This window comes from Manis javanica, chromosome 2 (genome assembly GCF_040802235.1).
Source record: "Manis javanica isolate MJ-LG chromosome 2, MJ_LKY, whole genome shotgun sequence".
Lineage (NCBI taxonomy): Eukaryota > Metazoa > Chordata > Mammalia > Pholidota > Manidae > Manis > Manis javanica.
Window position 1 is genome coordinate 216,238,084 of NC_133157.1, and position 21,715 is coordinate 216,259,798.

At 41.7% G+C, this 21,715-nt stretch overlaps 1 protein-coding gene across 3 annotated transcripts in view; it reads right to left on the reverse strand.

Moving 5' to 3' along the window:
• Positions 1 to 21,715, reverse strand: part of ADCY8 (adenylate cyclase 8) — a 215,351-nt gene that overhangs the window by 94,834 nt on the left and 98,802 nt on the right. For all 3 annotated transcript variants that reach the window (XM_017661201.3, XM_017661200.3, XM_017661198.3), the window contains exon 5: positions 17,115 to 17,242. In XM_017661201.3, the coding sequence (XP_017516690.1) occupies positions 17,115 to 17,242 (128 nt within the window). The remainder of the gene's footprint in view (positions 1 to 17,114; positions 17,243 to 21,715) is intronic.

The following is a 21,715-nucleotide window of genomic DNA, read 5'->3' on the forward strand; positions in this document are numbered from 1 at the left end:
ATTTCCTGGTAAGTGGAAGGAGTCTCTTCCTCTTCTGCACTCCCCGAGCCTTTTATCTGATCCTTTATCAACCTTCTCCCCAAACCTACTCATCCTATATGACATGTATCCCAGGCAATGACATCAACAACTTCGTACAAAAAGTCAGTATAGCTCACAGGTTCACATATATCTAAAATCTTCTTAGGCCCAATCTGTGTAAATAGCATCTTACTACTTTTCATGGTTCATCGAATCTCTTCAGGCCACCGTACCTAGGATTTCATGATGCTATACCTACTGGTCTTGCCGGCCAAACGGCAGCCCATTCCCACAAAAAAGTCGGAGAATTTGGAACACTGGCTTTTTCCTCAAGGAAAAATGGTTATGCCAGCATAGCCAGGACTGTCCTAACTGGTATGATCATCTTTGAGTCTGACAACTTTTTTAAACATTTTGAGGTAAAATAACCACTGGGTTTCTATGTGGCTTAAAAGATAAAATGAAAAATACCTAGTCTAGCACACAAAGTCCTTCATGATATGTCCTGTGCCTCAGTTATTAGTCTTATTTCTCATACACACATTAGACTCCAGCCGTCCACACTACAAGTCAGTGCCTGAACCCTGTGCTCTTTGCACTTGCAGGGCTCATGATGCTCTCTCAGTCTGAGGTCCAATTCTTGTCTTCCCCGGTGTTCCTACTATATCCCATGTGAACAATAATTTGGTGCTGCATTGTAATCTGTCTCCTCTACTGGATTCTAAACTAACTGAGGATAGAGTCTGTGTATGTCTTATTGTCATACGCCCCTCATAACACTGTACTGTGTCTGAAACTTGGCCAACGCTCAGTTCATGTTTACAGAATGGAAAGATAGATTAATAGATGGGTGTCCATATTCACTATCATATTTCCACATATCTAAGCTCTTTGATAGAGTATCAGCTCCTTGAAGGCAGAGTAGTTTCTGTCTGAGCAATCCCTGCATCTCTCACAGTCTGAAGCATCATGACCTGTATTTGCCTAGCTAAGCTTGCGCACAAGACTCCCCCTTTCTTGAAAGAGTAATTGAATGAATGATTCCATGTACAGCAATGAATCTTTGTATTGCTGCTCCTAACATGTTTTAAGATATTGCAAAGCTATTTAAACAAGAAGGTAAAGTTGAAGTGGATTGAGAATATAGAAATATTGAAATACATTAGATATTAGGAAGGCAGCCATGGACATTAGAAAAAATGTATATAGCTAATCGTTGAGTCAATTCTTGTCCCTGGTGAAGATTCTAGTTTCTGGGTCATTGTTTTAATGTTAACTTTTAAGTTAACAACAATATATTGCTGTTCATCCATTAATTATGAAAACAGTTGAGGCCAAAAAACTTAATAAGGCAAGAGAAGAAACAGTATCCAGAACTTAAGAGGAGCATTTGAGTTTCTGATCCCCTTTCCCAGTGAGGAAGGTCATTGGGAAAGGTCACCTGTACTGTCCACCAACTAGGTCTTATCCTACAAAATTCAAGCACGTGGTAGGATTGCACTTTCCTGTCTATCTCATGTTATTTTTGGCTAAAACACATGAGCAGAAGTGATACAGGTCATGTCTGAGCAGAGGCTTTGAGAGCCTGACCAACCACACCCCTTGTTTTGTTTGTTTTTTTGGAGCCTTCATACCCAGGATTCTTGAAAGAGGAAGATGTACAGTGGCACCTGCCACTCCTCCAAACGCCCCATAATGGACAGGAAATGTGAGTGCAAAATAAATCTTTGTTGTTTGAAGTCACTGAGTTTGGGGGAATGTTTGTTACGCCAGCATAGCCAGGACTGTCCTAACTGGTATGATCATCAGTCCCGGCCCACATTCTTCTCACTGCATGGTCATCGCTGTAGTGCAGGGGTCACTCTGGACTCTAGTACCAGACGACCTGAGTTTACACCTTGGCTTGCTGCTTACTAGCTGCATGACTCTTTGCAAATTACTTAACTTCTCTCTCTAAAAGGACAATAATAGTAGCATTGTTAGAATTAAGTGAATAAACATATGTAGGGAGTTGAGAATAGTGTCTGACACATACTAAGAACTACTTGTTTATTGCTCATACATGAAAGGACTAGGAAAACAAAAGGATTTTTTTTGTGACCACATAGCTGGTGAGCAGAACTATAGGACTAAATGGGGGCTGTTGTGTTTTTAAACCCCACACTCTTAGCGAAATAGATATTGTACATGGCGTGTGTTCCTGGGCAAATAGCTTAATCTGACCCTGAGTTTCAGTGGTTGTAAAATCAAGCTCTAGCTGATTGCTTCACTTTCAGAGCCTTTGTGAGCCCCAAAGGAGATAATGGATGTTAAAGTGCTTTGCCAGCTAATTGTGAGGGACTATTAACCAGCACACCGTGCTAATGTCATTAGGTAATTACCATTACACAGGGAATGCACCAGAACATCTTAATGAAAAGACATTTAGATTTTTAATTTTCTTCTACAAAACAAAAATCATAATAAGACAGAATTTCTTGTCCTGTTTTTTTTTCTTTTGTTATGTCTGGGATTTGACTTAAATAAAAGACTCTAATAAAATTTGACTCAAGTAAAATTTGAATTAAATAAAAGTCATGAATAATTTACAGACATTGATCCTCTTTGGAAAGGCTACTCAGTGGTTGCATAAGACCACAAACACACACCATGTGTTTCAAGATCAGTTCTTGAGGGGAGGACCTTGGAGCATTTCTGAAGCTAAAATGAAGGGAATTCTGCTCTGAGTTATAACTCCTGTGCAGTTCTTCCAAAGCAGCCTCAGGGATGCTTTGCTAGACCTCATCAGTTGCAAATAAAGAGAAAATGACTATAGATCACCCACATTATAAACATCTGCACCTTCTCTTTCTTCTCTGCAAACTCTAAGCTTCTGGGTGGCAGGGGTACTATCTTTCATAGCCATATGCCCAACACTTGTGCTCAAAAGTATGTATTGGATTCATGGGCAAAGCTCGAAGACTTTCTTGCTTTATAGCCCTGTGTTGTCCTAAGATACTTCTAAGAGTCCCAGCGGAACCACAGAGGTGCCTTTGAACCTGTCAGTGGGAAGGGGTGGCCCTCCATATATTCCTCCTCTAAATAAAGCAGCTTTGCTCTCATCCATTTTTCATGCTGGTCTTCTATCAAGATTTCTTTTAAATAAAGAATCCACTTAGCAATATTATTTTTTGCAACTCTATATCAAGCTGGGGACCACTGATGCAGGAGTTAACCAGCAAAAGATTAAAGATGTTGTTTCTTTTAATTGAACCATTGAAGAGGAATGTTTGGTGTATGGTAAAAGATGAAGAACCACAGAATTTTTCAATTTAAATGTTATTTTTTTTTTAGCTAATTAATCAATCTACAGAAGATGCTAGAGGAATGAATGACAGGAAGGGTCATTTAGTAGCCATCATTTATCTATAGATTAGAATCTCTCCAGTATTACATAAATGGATGAATAAAGAGACCAACTTCAACAGAGGAGCAGTTTGGGGCTGTGGAATGAAGCATACCCAACTTGTTGGCCTTGGGGGTGGAGATCAGAGTTCCAATGCTGGATCTACTGCTTGCTGGCTGCGGGAGTTGGAGCAAATAACACAGATTCCATTTTCCTCTTTGTAACATGGGAATGGTATCGGCTTCTCAATGCAAGCCCTCTCAACACCACCAAGCAACACAGAGTCTACATTAAAGCAGGCCTGGACAGGAAGTTGCATTCCTCCATTTACTGTGGGCCTCGGGTGAGTGGTGTTTGTCCCCAAGTCCCAGGTGCAATGGGAAAGAGAACTGGCCTTTTGCAGAATTGTTAGGATAGTTTATAAGAGCATGTATATAAAGCATACACTGGTGCAATCTGAACACTCAAAAATAGTCACCATTACTAATGCTTGTTAGTAATAACACCTTACAATTAAACAATAAATACACTGGTTGAATCAGACCCAAAGAAAATTATAAACTAATCACTCTACCGTTTCCTGCTAAAATGGTACCTGCATTTACTCATTGAACTTGCTTTAACCAATCCATTTAATATACCCACTGGCTACTTCCTAGGCCTGAATTGATTCATAAAGGATGAACAAATTTACAATGTAGTAAGAACTGAGTGAGCAGTCCTCAGCGACCTGGGAGAAACAGTGCCCTTGAACATTCTGGAAAAAAGGAAAAGCAAGGGAGCTAGTTGTTGAGGTCAGGTGTGGCCACTGGGCAGGATATGTCGTGCAGGTGTCAAATCTTATCTGCACAATAAGCCTGTTATCATTACTGCATCATTTTACATGAGGAAACAGTCCCGCAGGTCCTTTTTAGGTCACACTGCTACAGGCAGAAGAGCTGGAATTTCACCCCAGGTGTGTGAACCTCAACCCAGGAGCCCAATTCTACTACCCTACATGGCTTCTCTTTTCAGAAAGCACACTCAGGGGGAACGTGCAGCAGCCATGGAGCCCAACTTCGCCTTCCATTACCATCCATTCTATAGCCTCTACTGGACCTCTGCATCAGACTGCCTTACGAAACTGGGCCTCACTGGCTTCTTACAACATTTGCAAGGCACCATGTCTTGTCTTATAATGGAAGTTGCAATTTCACAGAGTGCTTTGTTTTGACATCCACATCTGTTCTGAGAGGTGGATCCCTATGAGCATTATAAGGTTCCATTTTACAGATGAGGGAACTGTAACTCCGGAAGAAGTAAGATGATCTCTATTACCTCTTTCTGTGTCAGGCCTTTTATCTTCACGATCTCATTTTATCTGCACAACCACCCTATACTTTGTAGACAATTCATTCACTCATTCATTCATTTGCAAGCATTTCTTGACAATCTCTGCAGATATAAGCAGTGAACCAAACAGATAATTAGAAAATCAGTTCCTGCATTCATGGAGCTTACATTAGGATGGTTTATCCCCATTTTGCACTTGAGGAAGCTGGAGCAGAGAGAGGAAGGGAGGGAGGGGGAGAGAGAGAAAGAACAAAAAGGAAGTGTAAAAAGAGAAGCAAAAGGAAGGGATGCCAAGAGGCAGGCCGGGGGTGCTGGGCATTCTTGCCTCAAGTGAGGGAAGCAAGATAATTCCTGTTTTTCATCCCTTGTCCTGCCATGTTGCTTGGTAGGGCACCCCCGCCACAAGAATCAAGACCTTTGCTCCAATTAACTACTGGGGACAAGCCAGTTCCTGCTTGGCATTCTGGTGTCATTCTATGACTTTTTAGCAACTGAAAAGACCAGGCTCTGCAGTTTCATTAAGATTCTTCAAGAAAGCTTTCTGAAGATCATTAATAAAGAAACTGCTTATAACAGAGCCTACCGCTAATTCTGGTGTCTTCTTAGCTAGGGAGCCTCCCTAGACTAGACCCAGGGCATGTGCAGGGCAGCCAACTAGAACCACTTTTCAACCTATTTAAACCTATTATCTAAGCCTATTATAATTAATTTAATTTTATGAACAGACATGCATGAGATGGTATTAGATGCTTCATTAGAAATAAAGTTACATTCAATCACTTTTTTGCCACTCATGTAGCTAACACCATGTTTTAAAGTCAAGTATTTTTGATGAAATTAATTTACTAAGAAGCTTGATTAAGGCTTATTATTTTGCTATTCTTGTTTACTGATTCCTCCTCCCTGCACCCCTGCTGTTAATATTGGTTCTACTAATTTATTACGGATGTATATGAGAGCTCCTAAGCTGTGTGTTGATCTTTTCTGATGCAGATTTCAGGCATCAGAAGCAATGGCTGGAAAGCAGGACACTGTAATGATTAAGGCCAATGGTTTTGGAGTCACATGTTTCCAGATGGGCACCCTTGTTCTGCCACTGACCAATTGTGTGATTTTGTGCCACCACACAAACTCTGTAAGCTCCAGTTTTCTCATTGGCAAAGTAGGAGCTTAGTTCCAGAGATCCAATTAGTCAGGATGCATCCATACAGCTGTAGTGGTTGTTTATGACTGACAACCATCCTGATCGGTGGCCCTGGACTATTCTGACTAGATGCTGCTAACTGTTCACTGCTTTGCCTACCTCCCTGCCTGCCTCTGAGGACTGTTATGAGGACTTACTGAGCTAATGCATGTACAACCCTTTCCTCTGAGCTTGGCATGCAATAGGTATCCATACACCGTAGTTATTAACCATTATTTTACTAGAATAGAATAGAGGAGGGGAATAGATTTCCATTACTTAACTGAGTCCTATTTTCCGATGTCCAACCTCAGCCCTTTAGGGGTCTAGAAATGAAAAATAATTCTTTGGTCATAGCATGCCTGCTAACTTATTCGAATTTTGGAAAGAACATTTGGAAGTTGGGATCTTGTGATCCCCATTTCACAGAAGGGGCCGTGCCGAATCTGAGAAGTTAAGACACACTTGGCCTTAGCTGCACACCTGAAAATGGGAAGAAGGAAGCAGACTGTCTGCTCGCTGCAGGCTAGGAGCTCACTCTGCACACTCGCACATTCCCCATAAGTCAGTCTCCTTATGATGTCTTTCAGGGAATAGTGCCATGATCATATCTAGCCACAAAGTCTATTTTTAATAAAGTGGAACCCTGGGCAAAATTCTTAGAGCATGGCCCATTGATAAATAATTTGCTGATAAATGTTTTGGATTAATTTAAACCGTTATGTTGCATATTGTCTCTTGGGGGGGTCTCTCAGGGTCTCAGCTTTGGGGTATTTTCCTTCTTTCCTTCCGATTGCATAGTTACTGCTCTATTTCAGGTCCTTCTATCTCTTCCCTGGATTGTTACAAAGATATCTCTCAATGAGTTTCCTTCCTTTTGGTCTCTGCATCCTTTCATCCCGAATCAACTGGACAGAGTTAGCTCCCTCTGCGGTCACCTCCCTCACGCCCAGATGCGAACGTGATGCCTCTCCACAGTAAGTCTCAGGGACTGTCCACAGCCCGTGGGATAAAACCCCGCATGTCACCACGTACCTGGGCACTAACCACACCATCTGAATTTGGAATTGCCGTGACCACCAAGGCCTGCCTCAAATGCTCACCACAAACACTCACATGAAAATGCACACACAGGAACACAAACGTACACACATGTATAGACACATACATGCTCACACATACACTTGCATGTGCATACACACATCCACGCACATGTCACATATGTGCACATGTACATACACACACCTGTATACACACACCACATCCACACACACACACATCCACACTCACTCACGCACATAAACGCACATTCACAAGGCTTCTGTCATTCTCAGCCGCTAGGATGGCATGTTCTTCACATCTTTGATTCTAGGAAAAAATCTTTGGTTCTTAGTCAAAACGACTACTGTGGAAATACCTCAGCAAAAGACAAAAGACAGGAAAAACTATTTCCTTCCTGCTTGTCCTTCTGACTGTCCGGACTCTCGTCACTTGTGAAACCTGCTGGTGCTCTGACAAGCAGCAGCTAATCTTGGCCTTTCCTGATTTCAGCATCCTGTCCCCATGGGCAGGGATTGGGGGAGAACCTCCATCACATACTCGGTCTCATCCATGAATACCGGGGTCATTTTGAGTGTAAACAATTTGTAAAAAATTAGAACTCTCACCCAAACAAGGAAAGTACTGGAGCTGTGAGGACCGAGGAGCCTTGCTGCCATCACGCGGCCTGCGTGCCAGCCTCTCAGGCGGTTCTGGGACCGCTGCAGAGATTCTAGCTCTTTGCAAAAAGCCAGGAAGAGGGACAAGGAGAGACCGTGAGAAGGTGGAGACCATTCCTCACACAGGGATCGATCTTATGGCAAACCCACAGGGTGGCCATCAAGTCTGGGGACAGCAGCTGGCCAATGGCTTATGGGCATCACATCACAACACACAGTGTAATGTCATGCTGGTTCCAGACTCTATGGCTTTTATGGAGTTTTCTGTTAGGGACAAGTGCCTTTGGGGCTGAATAAAAAATTGCATCTTATGTATGTGATAGGTGGTTAAGATAGTTAACTTTCTGGTAAAGCAATATAAATGGGCTTCTCTTCTTCACACATTTAGGTGCAGACACTGTCTGCCAGTCATTTCTTGGAGTGCGATACTTGACATAAGAGTGGAAACTGTGGGGGTCTGAGCTAACAGCAACTAAGGCTTGCCTGATTCCAGAGCTCTGTTTATTCTGCACCATGCTTTGTTGTTGACTGGAAGAATTAGTGCTGGACCTCAAGTCGCCTACATGGTAATCAAGGAGTTGTTTGAGTATTAATAGGCTCTGACTCATGCAGTTAAAAAAGATACTCTGCTGAACTGCCTTTTTCTGAAGGAGTTAAGTGCAACACTTTATAAACTACTGAGAGAAAGCCTCTGAGTCATTTCAACTTATCCAAATCTCACTTCTCACTGCCCCACTCGAGAACTCCAGAAAGAAGACCTTAAATTGTATAAAATGGTCAGGTGGGATAAGGTCCTCTCCAGAGTGATAAATTATAGTGCTTCAAGCATCTTAAAGCATTTTGATAGTTAGTGTTCATTTCTTCTGTAATGCTATCTCTGTAGCATATCTTCTGCTAATGCTCAAGATATGAACATCAGTGGAAAGTCTATGGATAAATGGATAAAGATGCTGTGATATATACAACATATATAACATATATATATATATAATGACATTTATATATATTACAATATATAATTATGTGGTCTATGGAAGATGTGAGATATATATACAGAGTAGTATTCAGCCTTAGAAAGGAAGGCAAATCTGCCATCTGCATCAACATGGATGAACTTGGAAGGCTATTATGCTAAGTGAAATAAGCCAGACAGAGAATCACAAATACTGCATACATGAAATCTAAAAAAAAAGCCATACTCATAGAAACAGACAGTCAGAAGGGAGTTGCCAGGGGTGGAAGGAGGGAATGGAGAGATGCTTGTCAATGGGTACAAACTTTCAGTTATAAGATGACTAAGTTCTTAGGATCTAAAGTACAGCATGATAAATGTAGTTAATAATACTGTATATGTACTTGAAATTTGCTGAGACCAGATCTTAAGTGTTCTAACCAAAAAAAGAAAAGGATAATCATGTGAGGTGAAGGCCGTGCTAATTATCTTGATTGTGTAACCATTTTGCCATGTGTATTATATGTCTATTAAATCACCACATCATGCACTTTAAAGATACACAATTTTATTTGTCAATTATACCTCAATATAAAATAAAAATAAATAAATAAGTCTGCAAGAAGTATTTCTACTTAAACTTGATTTTGACATGTTTGAAAAATCACTGATTTTTCAAGACTTCAGAGCTGGTCTGGCCCAGTTTCTTCTTTTATTTATTTATTTATTTATTTATTTTATTTTGGTATCATTAATCTACAATTACATGAAGAACATTATGTTTACTAGGCTCCCCCACCCCACATACCCCTTCACAGTCACTGTCCATCTGCATAGTAAGATGTTGTAAAATCACTACTTGTCTTCTCTGTGTTGCACAGCCCTCCCTGTGCCCCCCATGCACTATACATGCTAATCCTAATGCCCTCTTTCTTCTTCCCCGCCCTTATCCCTCCCTTCCCTCCCATCCTCCCCAGTCTCTTTCCCTTTGGAAACTATTAGTCCATTCTTGAGTTCTGTGATTCTGCTGCTGTTTTGTTCCTTCATCCTTCGTTCTTATACTCCACATATGAGTGAAATCATTTGGTACTTGTCTTTCTCCGCCTGGATTATTTCACTGAGCATAATACCCTCTAGCTTGATCCACGTTGTTGCGAATGGTAGGATCTGTTTTTTTCTTATGGCTGAGTAATATTCCATTGTGTATATGTACCACATCTTCTTTATCCATTCATCTACTGATGGACATTTAGGTTGCTTCCATATCTTGGCTATTGTAAATAGTGCTGCGATAAACATAGGGGTGCATCTGTCTTTTTCAAACTGGAGTGCTGCATTCTTAGGGTAAATTCCTAGAAGTGGAATTCCTGGGTCAAATGGTATTTCTATTTCGAGCATTCTGAGGAACCTCCATACTGCTTTCCACAATGGTTGAACTAATTTACATTCCCACCAGCAGTGTAGGAGGGTTCCCCTTTCTCCACAACCTCACCAACATTTGTTGTTGTTTGTCTTTTGGATGGTAGTCATTCTTACTGGTGTGAGGTGATATCTCATTGTGGTTTTAATTTGTATTTCTCTGATGATAAGCAATGTGGAGCATCTTTTCATGTGCCTGTTGGCCATGTGAATTTCTTCTTTAGAGAACTGTCTATTCAGCTCCTCTGCCCATTTTTTAATTGGATTATTTGCTTTTTGTTTGTTGAGGCATGTGAGCTCTTTATATATTTTGGATGTCAATCCTTTATCAGATCTGTCATTTATGAATATGTTCTCCCATACTGTAGGATACCTTTTTGTTCTATTGATGGTATCCTTTGCAGTAAAGAAGCTTTTTAGCTTGATATAGTCCCACTTGTTTATTTTTGCCTTTGTTTCCCTTGCCCAGAGAGATATGTTCATGAAGAAGTTACTCATGTTTATGTCCATGAGATTTTTGCCTATGATTTCTTCTAAGAATTTTATGGTTTCATGACTTACATTCAGGTCTTTGATCCATTTGGAGTTGACTTTTGTGTATGGGATTAGACAGTGATCCAGTTTCATTCTCTTACATGTAGCTGTCCAGTTTTGTCAGCACCATCTGTTGAAGAGACTGTCATTTCCCCATTGTATGTCCATGGCCCCTTTATCATATATTAATTGGCCATATATGTTTGGGTTAATGTCTGGAGTCTCTATTCTGTTCCACTGGTCTGTGGCTCTGTACTTGTGCTAGTAACAAATTGTCTTGATTACTATGGCTTTGTAGTAGAGCTTGAAGTTGGGGAGCAAGGTCGCTCCCACTTTATTCTTCCTTCTCAGGATTGCTTTGGCTCTTCAAGGTCTTTGATGGTTCCATATGAATTTTTGAACTATTTGTTCCAGTTCATTGAAGAATGCTGCTGGTAATTTGATAGGGATTGCATCAAATCTGTATATTGCTTTGGGTAGGATGGCCATTTTGACGATATTAATTCTTCCTAGCCAGGAGCATGGGATGAGTTTCCATTTGTTAGTGACCCCTTTATTTCTCTTAAGAGTGTTTGTAGTTTTCAGGGTATAGGTCTTTCACTTCCTTGGTTAGGTTTATTCCTAGGTATTTTATTCTTTTTGATGCAATTGTAAATGGAATTGTTTTCCTGATTTCTCTTTCTGTTGGTTCATTGTTAGTGTATAGGAAAGCCACAGATTTCTGTGTGTTAATTTTGTATCCTGCAACTTTGCTGTATTCCGATATTAGTTCTAGTAGTTTTGCAGTGGAGTATTTAGGGTTTTCTTTGTACAATATCATGTCATCTCCAAATAGTGACAGTTTAACTTCTTCTTAACCAATCTGGATTCCTTGCATTTCTTTGTTTTGTCTGATTGCTGTGGCTAGGACCTCCAGTACTATGTTGAATAATGGTGGGAGAGTGGGCATCCCTGTCTTGTTCCCGATCTCAGAGGAAAAGCTTTCAGCTTCTCGCTGTTCAGTATAATGCTGCCTGTGGGTTTATCATATATGGCCTTTATTATGTTGAGGTACTTGCCCTCTATGCCCATTTTGTTGAGAGTTTTTATCATGAATGGATGTTGAATTTAGTCAAATGCTTTTTCAGCATCTATGGAGATGATCATGTGGTTTTTGTCCTTTTTTTTGTTGATGTGGTGGATGATGTTGATGGATTTTCAAATGTTGTACCATCCTTGCATCCCTGGGATGAATCCCACTTGGTCATGGTGTATGATCCTCTTGAAGTATTTTTGAATTCGGTTTGCTAATATTTTGTTGAGTATTTTTGCATCTACGTTCAGCAGGGATATTGGTCTGCAGTTTTCTTTTTTGGTGGGGTCTTTGCCTGGTTTTGGTATTAGGGTGATGTTGGCTTCATAGAATGAGTTAGGGAGTATTCCCCCCTCTTCTATTTTTTGGAAAACTTTAAGGAGGATGGGTATTATGTCTTCTCTGTATGTCTGATAAAATTCCGAGGTAAATCCATCTGGCCCAGGGGTTTTGTTCTTGCCTAGTTTTTTGATTACTGACTCAATTTCGTTGCTGGTCATTGGTCTGTTTACATTTTCTGTTTCTTTCTGGGTCAGTCTTGGAAGGTTGTATTTTTCTAGGAAGTTGTCCATTTCTCCTAGGTTTTCCAGCTTGTTAGCATATAGGTTTTCATAGTAGTCTTTAATAATTTTTTGTATTTCTGTGGAGTCTGTCGTGATTTTTCCATTCTCATTTCTGATTCTGTTGATGTGTGTTGATTCTCTTTTTCTCTTTATAAGTTTGGCTAGAGGCTTATCTATTTTGTTTATTTTCTCAAAGAACCAGTTCTTGGTTTCAGTGATTTTTTCTATTGTTTTATTCTTCTCAATTTTATTTATTTCTTCTCTGATCTTTATTATGTCCCTCCGTCTGCTGATCTTAGGCCTCATTTGTTCTTCTTTTTCCAATTTCGATAATTGTGACATTAAACTATTCATTTGGGATTGTTCCTTCTTTAAATATGCCTGGATTGCTATATACTTTCCCCTTAAGACTGCTTTTGCTGTGTCCCACAGTAGTTGGGGCTTTGTGTTGTTGTTGTCATTTGTTTCCATATATTGCTGGATCTCCGTTTTAATTTGGTCATTGATCCATTGATTATTTAGGAGCATGTTGTTAAGCCTCCATGTGTTTGTGAGCCTTTTTGCTTTCTTTGTAGAATTTATTTCTAGTTTTATACCTTTGTGGTCTGAAAAGTTGGTTGGTAGGATTTCAATCTTTTGGAATTCACTGAGGCTCTTTTTGTAGCCTAGTATGTGGTCTATTCTGGGGAATGTTTCATGTGCACTTGAGAAGAATGCGTATCCTGTTGCTTTTGGATGTAGAGTTCTGTAGATGTCTATTAGGTCCATCTGTTCTAGTGTGTTGTTCAGTGCCTCTGTGTCCTTACTTATTTTCTGTCTGGTGGATCTTTCCTTTGGAGTGAGTGGTGTGTTAAAGTCTCCCAAAATGAATGCATCGCATTCTATTTTCTCCTTTAATTCTGTTAGTATTTGTTTCACGACATATATTGGTGCTCCTGTATTGGGTGCATTTATGTTTATAATGGTTATATCCTCTTGTTGGACTGAGCCCTTTATGATTATGTAATGTCCTTCTTTATCTCTTGTTAGTTTCTTTATTTTGAAGTCTATTTTGTCTGATACTAGTATTGTAACACCTGCTTTTTTCTCTCTTTTGTTTGCATGAAATATCTTTCTCCATCCCTTGAGTTTTAATCTGTGCATGTCTTTGGGTTTGAGGTGAGTCTCTTATAAGCAGCATATAGATGGGTCTTGCTTTTTTATCCATTCCATTACTCTGTGTCTTTTGATTGGTGCATTCAGTCCATTTACATTTAGGGTGACTATTGAGAGATATGTACTTATTGCCACTGCAGGCTTTAGATTTGTGGTTACCAAAGGTTCAAGGTTAGCCTTTTTACTACCTTACTGTCTGACTTAACTTGCTTATTGAGATGTTGTAAACACAGTCTGATGATTATTTCTTTCCCTTCTTTTTCCTCCTCCTCCATTCTTCATATGTTGGGTGTTTTGTTCTGTGTTCTTTTTAGGAGTGCTCCCATCTAGAGCAGTCCCTCTAAGATACCCTATGGAGGTGGTTTGTGGGAGGAAAATTCCCTCAACTTTTGCTTGTCTGGGAATTGTTTAATCCCTCCTTCACATTTAAATGAGAATTGTGCTGGATACAGTATCCTTGGTTCAAGGCCCTTCTGTTTCATTGCATTAAATATATCATGCCATTCTCTTCTGGCCTGTAAGGTTTCTCTTGAGAAGTCTGATGATGATAGTCTAATGGGTTTTCCTTTGTAGGTGACCTTTTTTCTCTCTCTGGCTGCCTTTAATAGTCTGTCCTTTCCCTTGATCTTTGCCATTTTGATTATTATGTGTCTTGGTGTTGTCCTCTTTGGATCCCGTCTCTCGGGAGTTCTGTGTGCCTCCGTAGTCTGAGCAACTATTTCCTCCCCCAGTTTGGGGAAGTTCTCAGTAATTATTTCTTCAAAGACACTTTCTATCCCTTTTTCTCTCTTCTTCTTCTGGTACCCCTATAATGTGGATATTGTTCCTTTTGGATTGGTCATGCAGTTCTCTTAATATTGTTTCATTTCTGGAGATCCTTTTATCTCTCTCTGTGTCAGCTTCTATGCGTTCCTGTTCTCTGGTTTCTATTCCATCAATGGCCTCTTGCATCTTATCCATTCAGCTTATAAATCCTTCCAGAGTTTGTTTCACTTCTGTGATCTCCTTCCTGACATCTGTGATCTCCCTCCAGACTTCATCCCTTAGCTCTTGCATATTTCTCTGCAGCTCTGTCAGCATGTTTATGATTTTTATTTTGAATTCTTTTTCAGGGAGACTGGTTAGGTCTGCCTCTGCAGATCCTTTCTCAAGTGTTGTTTGAAGTATCTTTGACTGGACCAGATTTTTTTGCCTTTTCATGGTGATAGCAGTGGCTGTAGGCAGGTTGCGGGTGTGTCAGCTGGGAGAAAAAAGTCCTTTCCTGCTTGCTGGATGCCTTGCCCTTCTCCGCTGCCTGTGACAGTTACCTGCACTCCTGGACCAGCCACCGGGTTATTCTCCTAAGCTGCTGTGGGCGGAGTGTCTGTCAGAGCGGTGCGGAGCCCTGCGGGGAGTGGTAGGCACACCAGGAGTGCTCCTCCATGTTAGCAGCGACCCTCCCGGGCAGCTCTGTGCCAGCAGCAGCCTTTGGGTCTGGCCTGGGTGGCTGTGCCTTGGGCTGGGATTCTGGTTGGCTGCTGGGAGCGCGCCTGCTCCCTCTGGCTCCACTACAGGTGCGCATGGGCCTCTACCAGGCTCCTCTGGCTCCCTGCCACTGGTGTGTGTGAGCTGCGCCTGGGCTGTTCGGTCACGCTGCTACGGGCTCACACAAGCCTCTCCTGGTCTCCTCTGGTGCCGTTGGAGCACAGATCTGCTCTCGGTCCCTTCCGGTGCCTCCGCCCCCAGCGCGCACTGCCACTCTCCCGCTACTGGGCCAGTGTGTCAGGGTCTGCACCAGTTGGAGGAATGACTGGCAGGCTGCTTAGTGCCATGAGGGGCTTCAGAGCTGCACTGACTCTCCAGGGTTTAGGGTGCCTAAGTTTCCCCGAGATTCCCAGCTGCTGGCTATGTGTGCTGTGACAACTTTGTCCAGCTATGGGGTCCCTGTCTCTTTAAGACTTGCAGAAAGCACTCGCTTTTCTTTTGTCTCAGGGGCGCCGGTTGTGGGGACCTGCCCACAGGTTTTGCTTTTCCATTTCTCTAATATCCAGTACCCCATGCACCTCGTGTCTGCGTTCCGGGTGCAGATTTCTAGAGCTGGTTGTTTAGCAGTCCTGGGCTTTCACTCCCTCCCTGTTCCAACTTCTTTCTTCCCGCCAGGTTTTGGGGTAGGGGAGCGTTTGAGTCCCACCTGGCCGCGGCTTGTATCTTACCCCCTTCGTGTGATGCTGAGTTCTCGCAGATGTAGATGTATCTTGGCTGTTGTACTGCATCCACTGGTGTCTCTTTTAGGAATAGTTGTAATTATTGTATTTTCATAAATATGTATGTTTTGGGAAGGAGATTTTCTCTGAACTACTCATGCCGCCATTTTTCCATGATCCCTTGATCCCAGTTTCCTCTTATCATAGACAAGAAGTTTAAGACATCTTCCTACTGGACACTCATGGGCGACAGGAGGACTTGCTCATCACTGCATTTCCAGGGCTTAGCACATGGTAGAGCTCAGCATGTTATTTTTTGATTGACTTACTGATTGATAGATTGAAGTTCACACCCCTAGTTAGTTGCAGAACTCATACAAGATACCAGGTCTTCTGGAGTCAGTCATGGCCAGGCTCTAGAAAGGGAAGTGCCACTTGCTTAGATCCCTCTTGCCCATTCCAGGCTTTGGGAACCAGCAGGCGAGCTGAGCCTGCAGTGAGGCTATGTGGGGGGCTGGAAGGAAAGGTGTGCAGGGGTTGTTCTCATTGCTGGCATTTAATCCAGACTGACACTAATAAGGATCACACATATGCTTGCCAGACCATGCAATCAAGTTCACGGGGAGAGTCTTCAGTTCGTCTTTGGCAAGATTCTTCTTCCCTTTAAGAAGAAGGCATAATCCATAGAGATTTCTGCCTGTGCATCCTCTCTTTACTGCCTTTGCTGTGGTTGAAGTATATGATGCTTGGAGGCTTTGCAATCATTTTGGAACTTCAAGGGAAGCTCTGACAACACCGAACTTCTGTCCCAAAGCCATACACAGTCTAAAAAGCCCTTGACCTCAAAACTCCTCCTACCTTGATTAAACCTCTGTCAGATACAGTGACCCAAGCTAAAAGCATTTGTCACGCATCCATGACACCATCCCTGGTGGCAGCTCTTTAATGATTTCCTGTTGGCCTGAGGATGAAGTGCAACCTCTATTCATGGGTGAGAAGGTCCTGCAGCCATTGGTGAGAAGGCTGCTTGCTCCCAGCCTGCACCCCGTCTGTCACCACCCTTCCTACCACAGGTATCACCAGCTGTGACTGCAGCCCATCCTGATTTGTGCCCATGGCCATCCTGTCTTCCAGGCTTTCCACTCCACCCCTAGGACTGAAGGTAGCTCACCTTTCGGGAACCAGCACAGATGTCTGCCTCTATTCTGAAAAGGCTTTTCCAGCAGCCTGGACTGAATGAGCTGCTCCTCTATCCCCAGAGCACCCTGGATCTGATTCATTTCAGCTTATTGCACCACATCGAACCTGTGTGTTCCTCTCTCCCACCGCACCGTAAGTGGCCCAAAGGCACTCACTACACTCAGCTCCTATCCCTGCAGGGACATTGCCAAGACAAATTTGTTGCACAAAGAATTGGGAATGAGGTGAAACTAGCAGGATGGTTGGCTCATGGGAGGAACTAGAGGGCATGCCATTTTTGCCACATAAGTCAAAGGGCATCTTCAACGTACATACGATTTACTGCAAAGGGTAGATGGGGTGGATTGTCTCCATGCACATCGGAGGCCTGGGCATGATGGAGGAGACCCCAAATTACCTGATGGTTTTGATCATGCTGAGGCCCATTTCCACGCAGCAGTGGGCATGGTCTTGGCGGGGCTCAGGAAGCCCCGAAACGCAGTAGTAACAGTCCCCCAGGATTTTAATGCGAAGGCAGTGATGCTCCTGGAAGGAACAGGGTGATAGAGGAAAGGACGGAGTCAGCAGAGGGGTACGTGCTTCAGGAAGGCTTGGGAAGTGGGAAGTGGGGTCAGGAGCACCCATCTTTGACATGCACTTCCATTATCTTCCTAGGAAACTAGCAGGAACCCTAAGTTGGGGTTTAAAGGGCTCAGAGGTAGAGTGCAGTGATGGAAAAGCAACTGGATTTTGAGCTCAACAGATGCAGGGCCCCATTCTGGCTCTGCTGTGCACGAGCTTTCTGACTGGAGCACCCGTCATTGGACAGGCTTGTCAAAGAGCCAACAGTCGGTGTGCACGTTCTGTGTCTCCCTCTCCGAATCCTGCTTCCAACAATGTTTTTCTTCTTAGGAATGTCTCTAAGTTAACAGTTTTTAGCAGTCTTTAGTTCAACAATAAGCACTTAAAACTATAAATCACTTTGGGATATCTACTATTTCAAAGATTTATTTTCTGTCCCTTCCTAGCTAAGGTATTGGCACCTTGAAAGAGGGCCTGACTATATTTCTACAGCTTTTCATTCATTTATTAATTCATACACTTGCTCACTGAAAAGAAAATATCAATTGGGCATCTGTGATAAGGCAAGTATTGTCCCTGACATAAACATGATTACTGATACCCGCTGTGATGTGGCATATATTACAGAGTTAACCCTCATGACCACCTTGTGAGGTAGGTTTAGTTTTTATCCTCACTGCATAAGTGAGAGGAGGGCACAGCTGTTTATTTGGTACAATCAGTATCCTGAGGACAGGACACTTAGGAAGTTTCAGAGAGCAACAAGCACCAAGGAAATGGTGTGTACTTTAGTTCCAGGTGGAAAGAGGCTAGATGCCACGGGTTTTAGAGGAGGAACCCGAGGTGGTGTAACTCAGGGGCTAACAGCTCTTGCTGAGTAGTCACAGTGCACAGAATTAAACTCCACACTCCCTACCTCTTGTGCATCTTGTGCATCTTAAGGTAAATTATTTAACCTCTGAGCCTTAGCTGCTTCATCTGTAAAATGGGTATATTGGACCGCATAGCGATTGTGAGGATACGATAAGATGATGCATGTGAAAGCTTAGCAGAGGGCCCCCCCAGGAGGTACTGAATTAATGTTGCCTGTCTCTGTGATGATGGCTGGACCCCAGCTTAGTTCTCTCACATCTCTCTCTGTGATCACTGGCAGATGACTTTTCTGATTTGTTTCCTTGGATGGGTGGGTGGGACTGAATGGCCTCTGAATGACTTCTGAGCTCTGAAGGTCTCCATGGCTTATGGGTCTCCAGCTTTGTGGGTAAGCGGCTGCCCTTGGGAGTCTCTCCAGGGACAGGAGGAGGGGAGCTGCAGACAGGGAGGACCCACTGAGATGCCAGCAGCACAGTGGATGCCCTGCACTGCCAAGCTATCAGATGTTGTGCTGGCTTCCTACTCTGATCAGTGGTTGGGGCATTCTGTTTGGGTAACAAATGAATGAAACCACTCTCCCAATAAAAAAACAAACGTCAGACAGGGAAAAGTGAATCTGATGATTCTCTGGATCAGACCTCCAGGGCCTTGCCAACCTTCCCACCTGGTACAGATGCAATCGTCAGAGCTCTGACAGCATGCCCAGCCAGCCCAGGGTTATTTTTAGGAGCTGGTGGTTCCTGTCTATTGGCTGCTTCTGTGCTGCTAATTTTGCAAGAGAGCTGATGATGAAGGCTGATCAATAAGAGGACTCAAGACCTTTAGCTATTTCTTCTAAGACCTCTAGAGTATTATAGTGGGATGGAGCTAGAGAGCACTTGGCCCACTGGTCCTGGCAGTTTCCATATCTGTGGAGTCCACTGGACAGTTTAAAAAACAAACAAACAAAAAACCCCAGAGAGCCTGAGGGACTGCTATTGGGATCAATTTTATATTTTGCCAAGGAAGTGTAAAAAAGTCCATCAACAAACCAAAATAACAATCCAGTTACCCTTAGCTATCCCTATCCCCTTAAAGAAGAAAGGGCACTTTTAACATCAAAAAACTATAAAGGAAAGTTCTTTGAACTAAATATAATTGATATTATAAAAACTCACCATACTGCATATATATATATATATTTATATACACACACACATATATGTATAATTTTTCCCCATCTCATGGCCACAAGTCGAACTTCTGGGTATTTATTTGTGTAAGAGCATTTGGGAACGACTGATCTAATCCCTCATTCTGGTTTTGTAGAAAAGAGAAAAACTGAACGTGGGAGGCAGGGGTTGGTGATTTCAATCAGCCGCAACTTTATCTGCAAATAGTCTTGGGGGCAGAGCCTTCAGGAATGCCTGAGGCTGAAGCCTGGTGCAACAGGGGTGTCTGCTTAGTGTAGTCAGCAATTGGGAGGAAGCGTAAGGGTAGAGCAGGAAACATGTTGGTCAAAGAACTGGAATCTGCGTTCTGGCCAAATGGAACAGTTGTTTGACCATGAATGTCACTGAAGCCACCGACATGTGACTTTCAACTCCCTATATGTGACGTGTATCAAAATAACCTATCTTGTCCTTAATACATAACAAAGTAAGCTTGGTTGTCAGTTGGAGATGGCAATGCGAACATACACCCGGAAATAGCCATCTCAGTGTTCAAAGAGCTTTTCTCCACTGAGTCTCACACAGCAGGGCAGGTAGGATTAACATCTATTTTTAAATATGAAAATCTTAGTATGAGAGAGATGGAAAATTTTCTGTGCCACAGATTCGCTGACTAAAGGTAATGATATCATCATATATGTTATTTACCAACCTCTAATCGGCAATTTTCCTATGAAAACAGAGGTAAAAGCATTTTGGAAAAATTTAAGTAGGGATAGGAAGTAGTATTTATTGAGCACATACTATGTTCCAGGCTATGTGTTAAATGCATTACATTTTTCTTGGTTAGTCTTCATGACCACATTCCAAGTCACAGCCCATTTCTTAGATGGTTTAAGGGGTAAAGATCACAGCAACTAAGAGGCAGAAGTGGAATTTGCACCAGGTCTGCCTGACTTTGAGACTCTTTGTTCTTTCTCTACAAAACTGCAGAAGTTATAGCAGAATCCTGATGTGTTTTGGAAGGAGATCATGTAAAGTAGCTTATTACCCTTTGGAACACACAACAATGTGGTGAAGATATTTGTGTCCAGGGTCTATTTTTCTTGTAAAGAAAAGGTGAAGCTGGAAGCCTCTTTGAAAAATGTTGGGCCCAAAATAAACGATATTATATGTGTATGCATGTATATATATATATAAATGAAATATAAATATATATGAGACAAATGTAAAAAATACATATGTGTGTGTATATATAAACGCCTGTCTTATCTGTCAAGTTCCGTTAATATGCAGACACATCTTTCTGATCAATTCCTGTGAGCTGTCAGATGACTTGACAGTAACAAGTAGGGTGAGGGTCTTCTTGAAAATATTATTGAGTTAGTTTTAATATAATCCTTTTCCTCCCATCACGATGGCTTTGATATTATAAAAATCCAGAGAATTTATGAAACCATAGATAGAGAGACTGTCAATAAAAATTGGAAGATATATGCATCAAATTATCAAAGATGATTATACCGCCTGGGAGGGATAGCATTACAAGGGTATATACTTTCTATATTCCCTGTATCTTTGATGTTTGAATTTTACATAATGAACAAGTATTGTTTTAGTGATCAGAAAAATCAGTAAAAAGTTAAGGAGACTCTCAGAACAGAAATATTAGTGTCATTTAATATTTTACTAAATATTTTTAAATATTTTAATACTCATTTAAAAAGTAATGGTCATTAATGTACTTTTTAAAGTTACATTAGAAATCATGACAAAGTTTATATTACCTTATCTCATTGTAATTATACAAGTAACACATGAATATACTGTCCTAGCAAAAATGAAACTGTAGGTAAGTCCTCTTGGATAGGCCCTCCTCCCCAGGCACACAGCACCCTGGAAAACTGGCTCCTTCTCCTCCTCAGAGACTGCTAAGCATTTGCATATACATTGATATGTTTACATATATTACTAGTTTTCATGCTCTTTAGCCTTATCGTATCTTTAGCTATATCATGTCATGTTTACAGATCTGAGACGTGCTTTTTTTCATGCAACAGATCTTGAGTTTCTTTCTATGCCAGTACAGATATCGCCATCTCCTTTTTAATCTATTAGCTTTCCACAACTTTCTCTGGTATTGAATTTATTCCTTATACAGTAATTTAGTTTCCAGTTTTGTCAGCAATTTAAAGCATAGGTTAAGATGTAACAATGCCAATGCACAACAGTAAATACGTTCTTTGTTTTACAATTTTGAACGTTCATAATAGTATACATATTCTTGGCGCCTAATTTGGATGGGAGAGGGCAGTAAGGATTATTTTAATTAAAAAAATGCAAAGACCAAAAGTTATCAAAATTTGCCACAATTACCAGCAAGGGTCAAAAATGATTTACTCTGAGTAGCCTG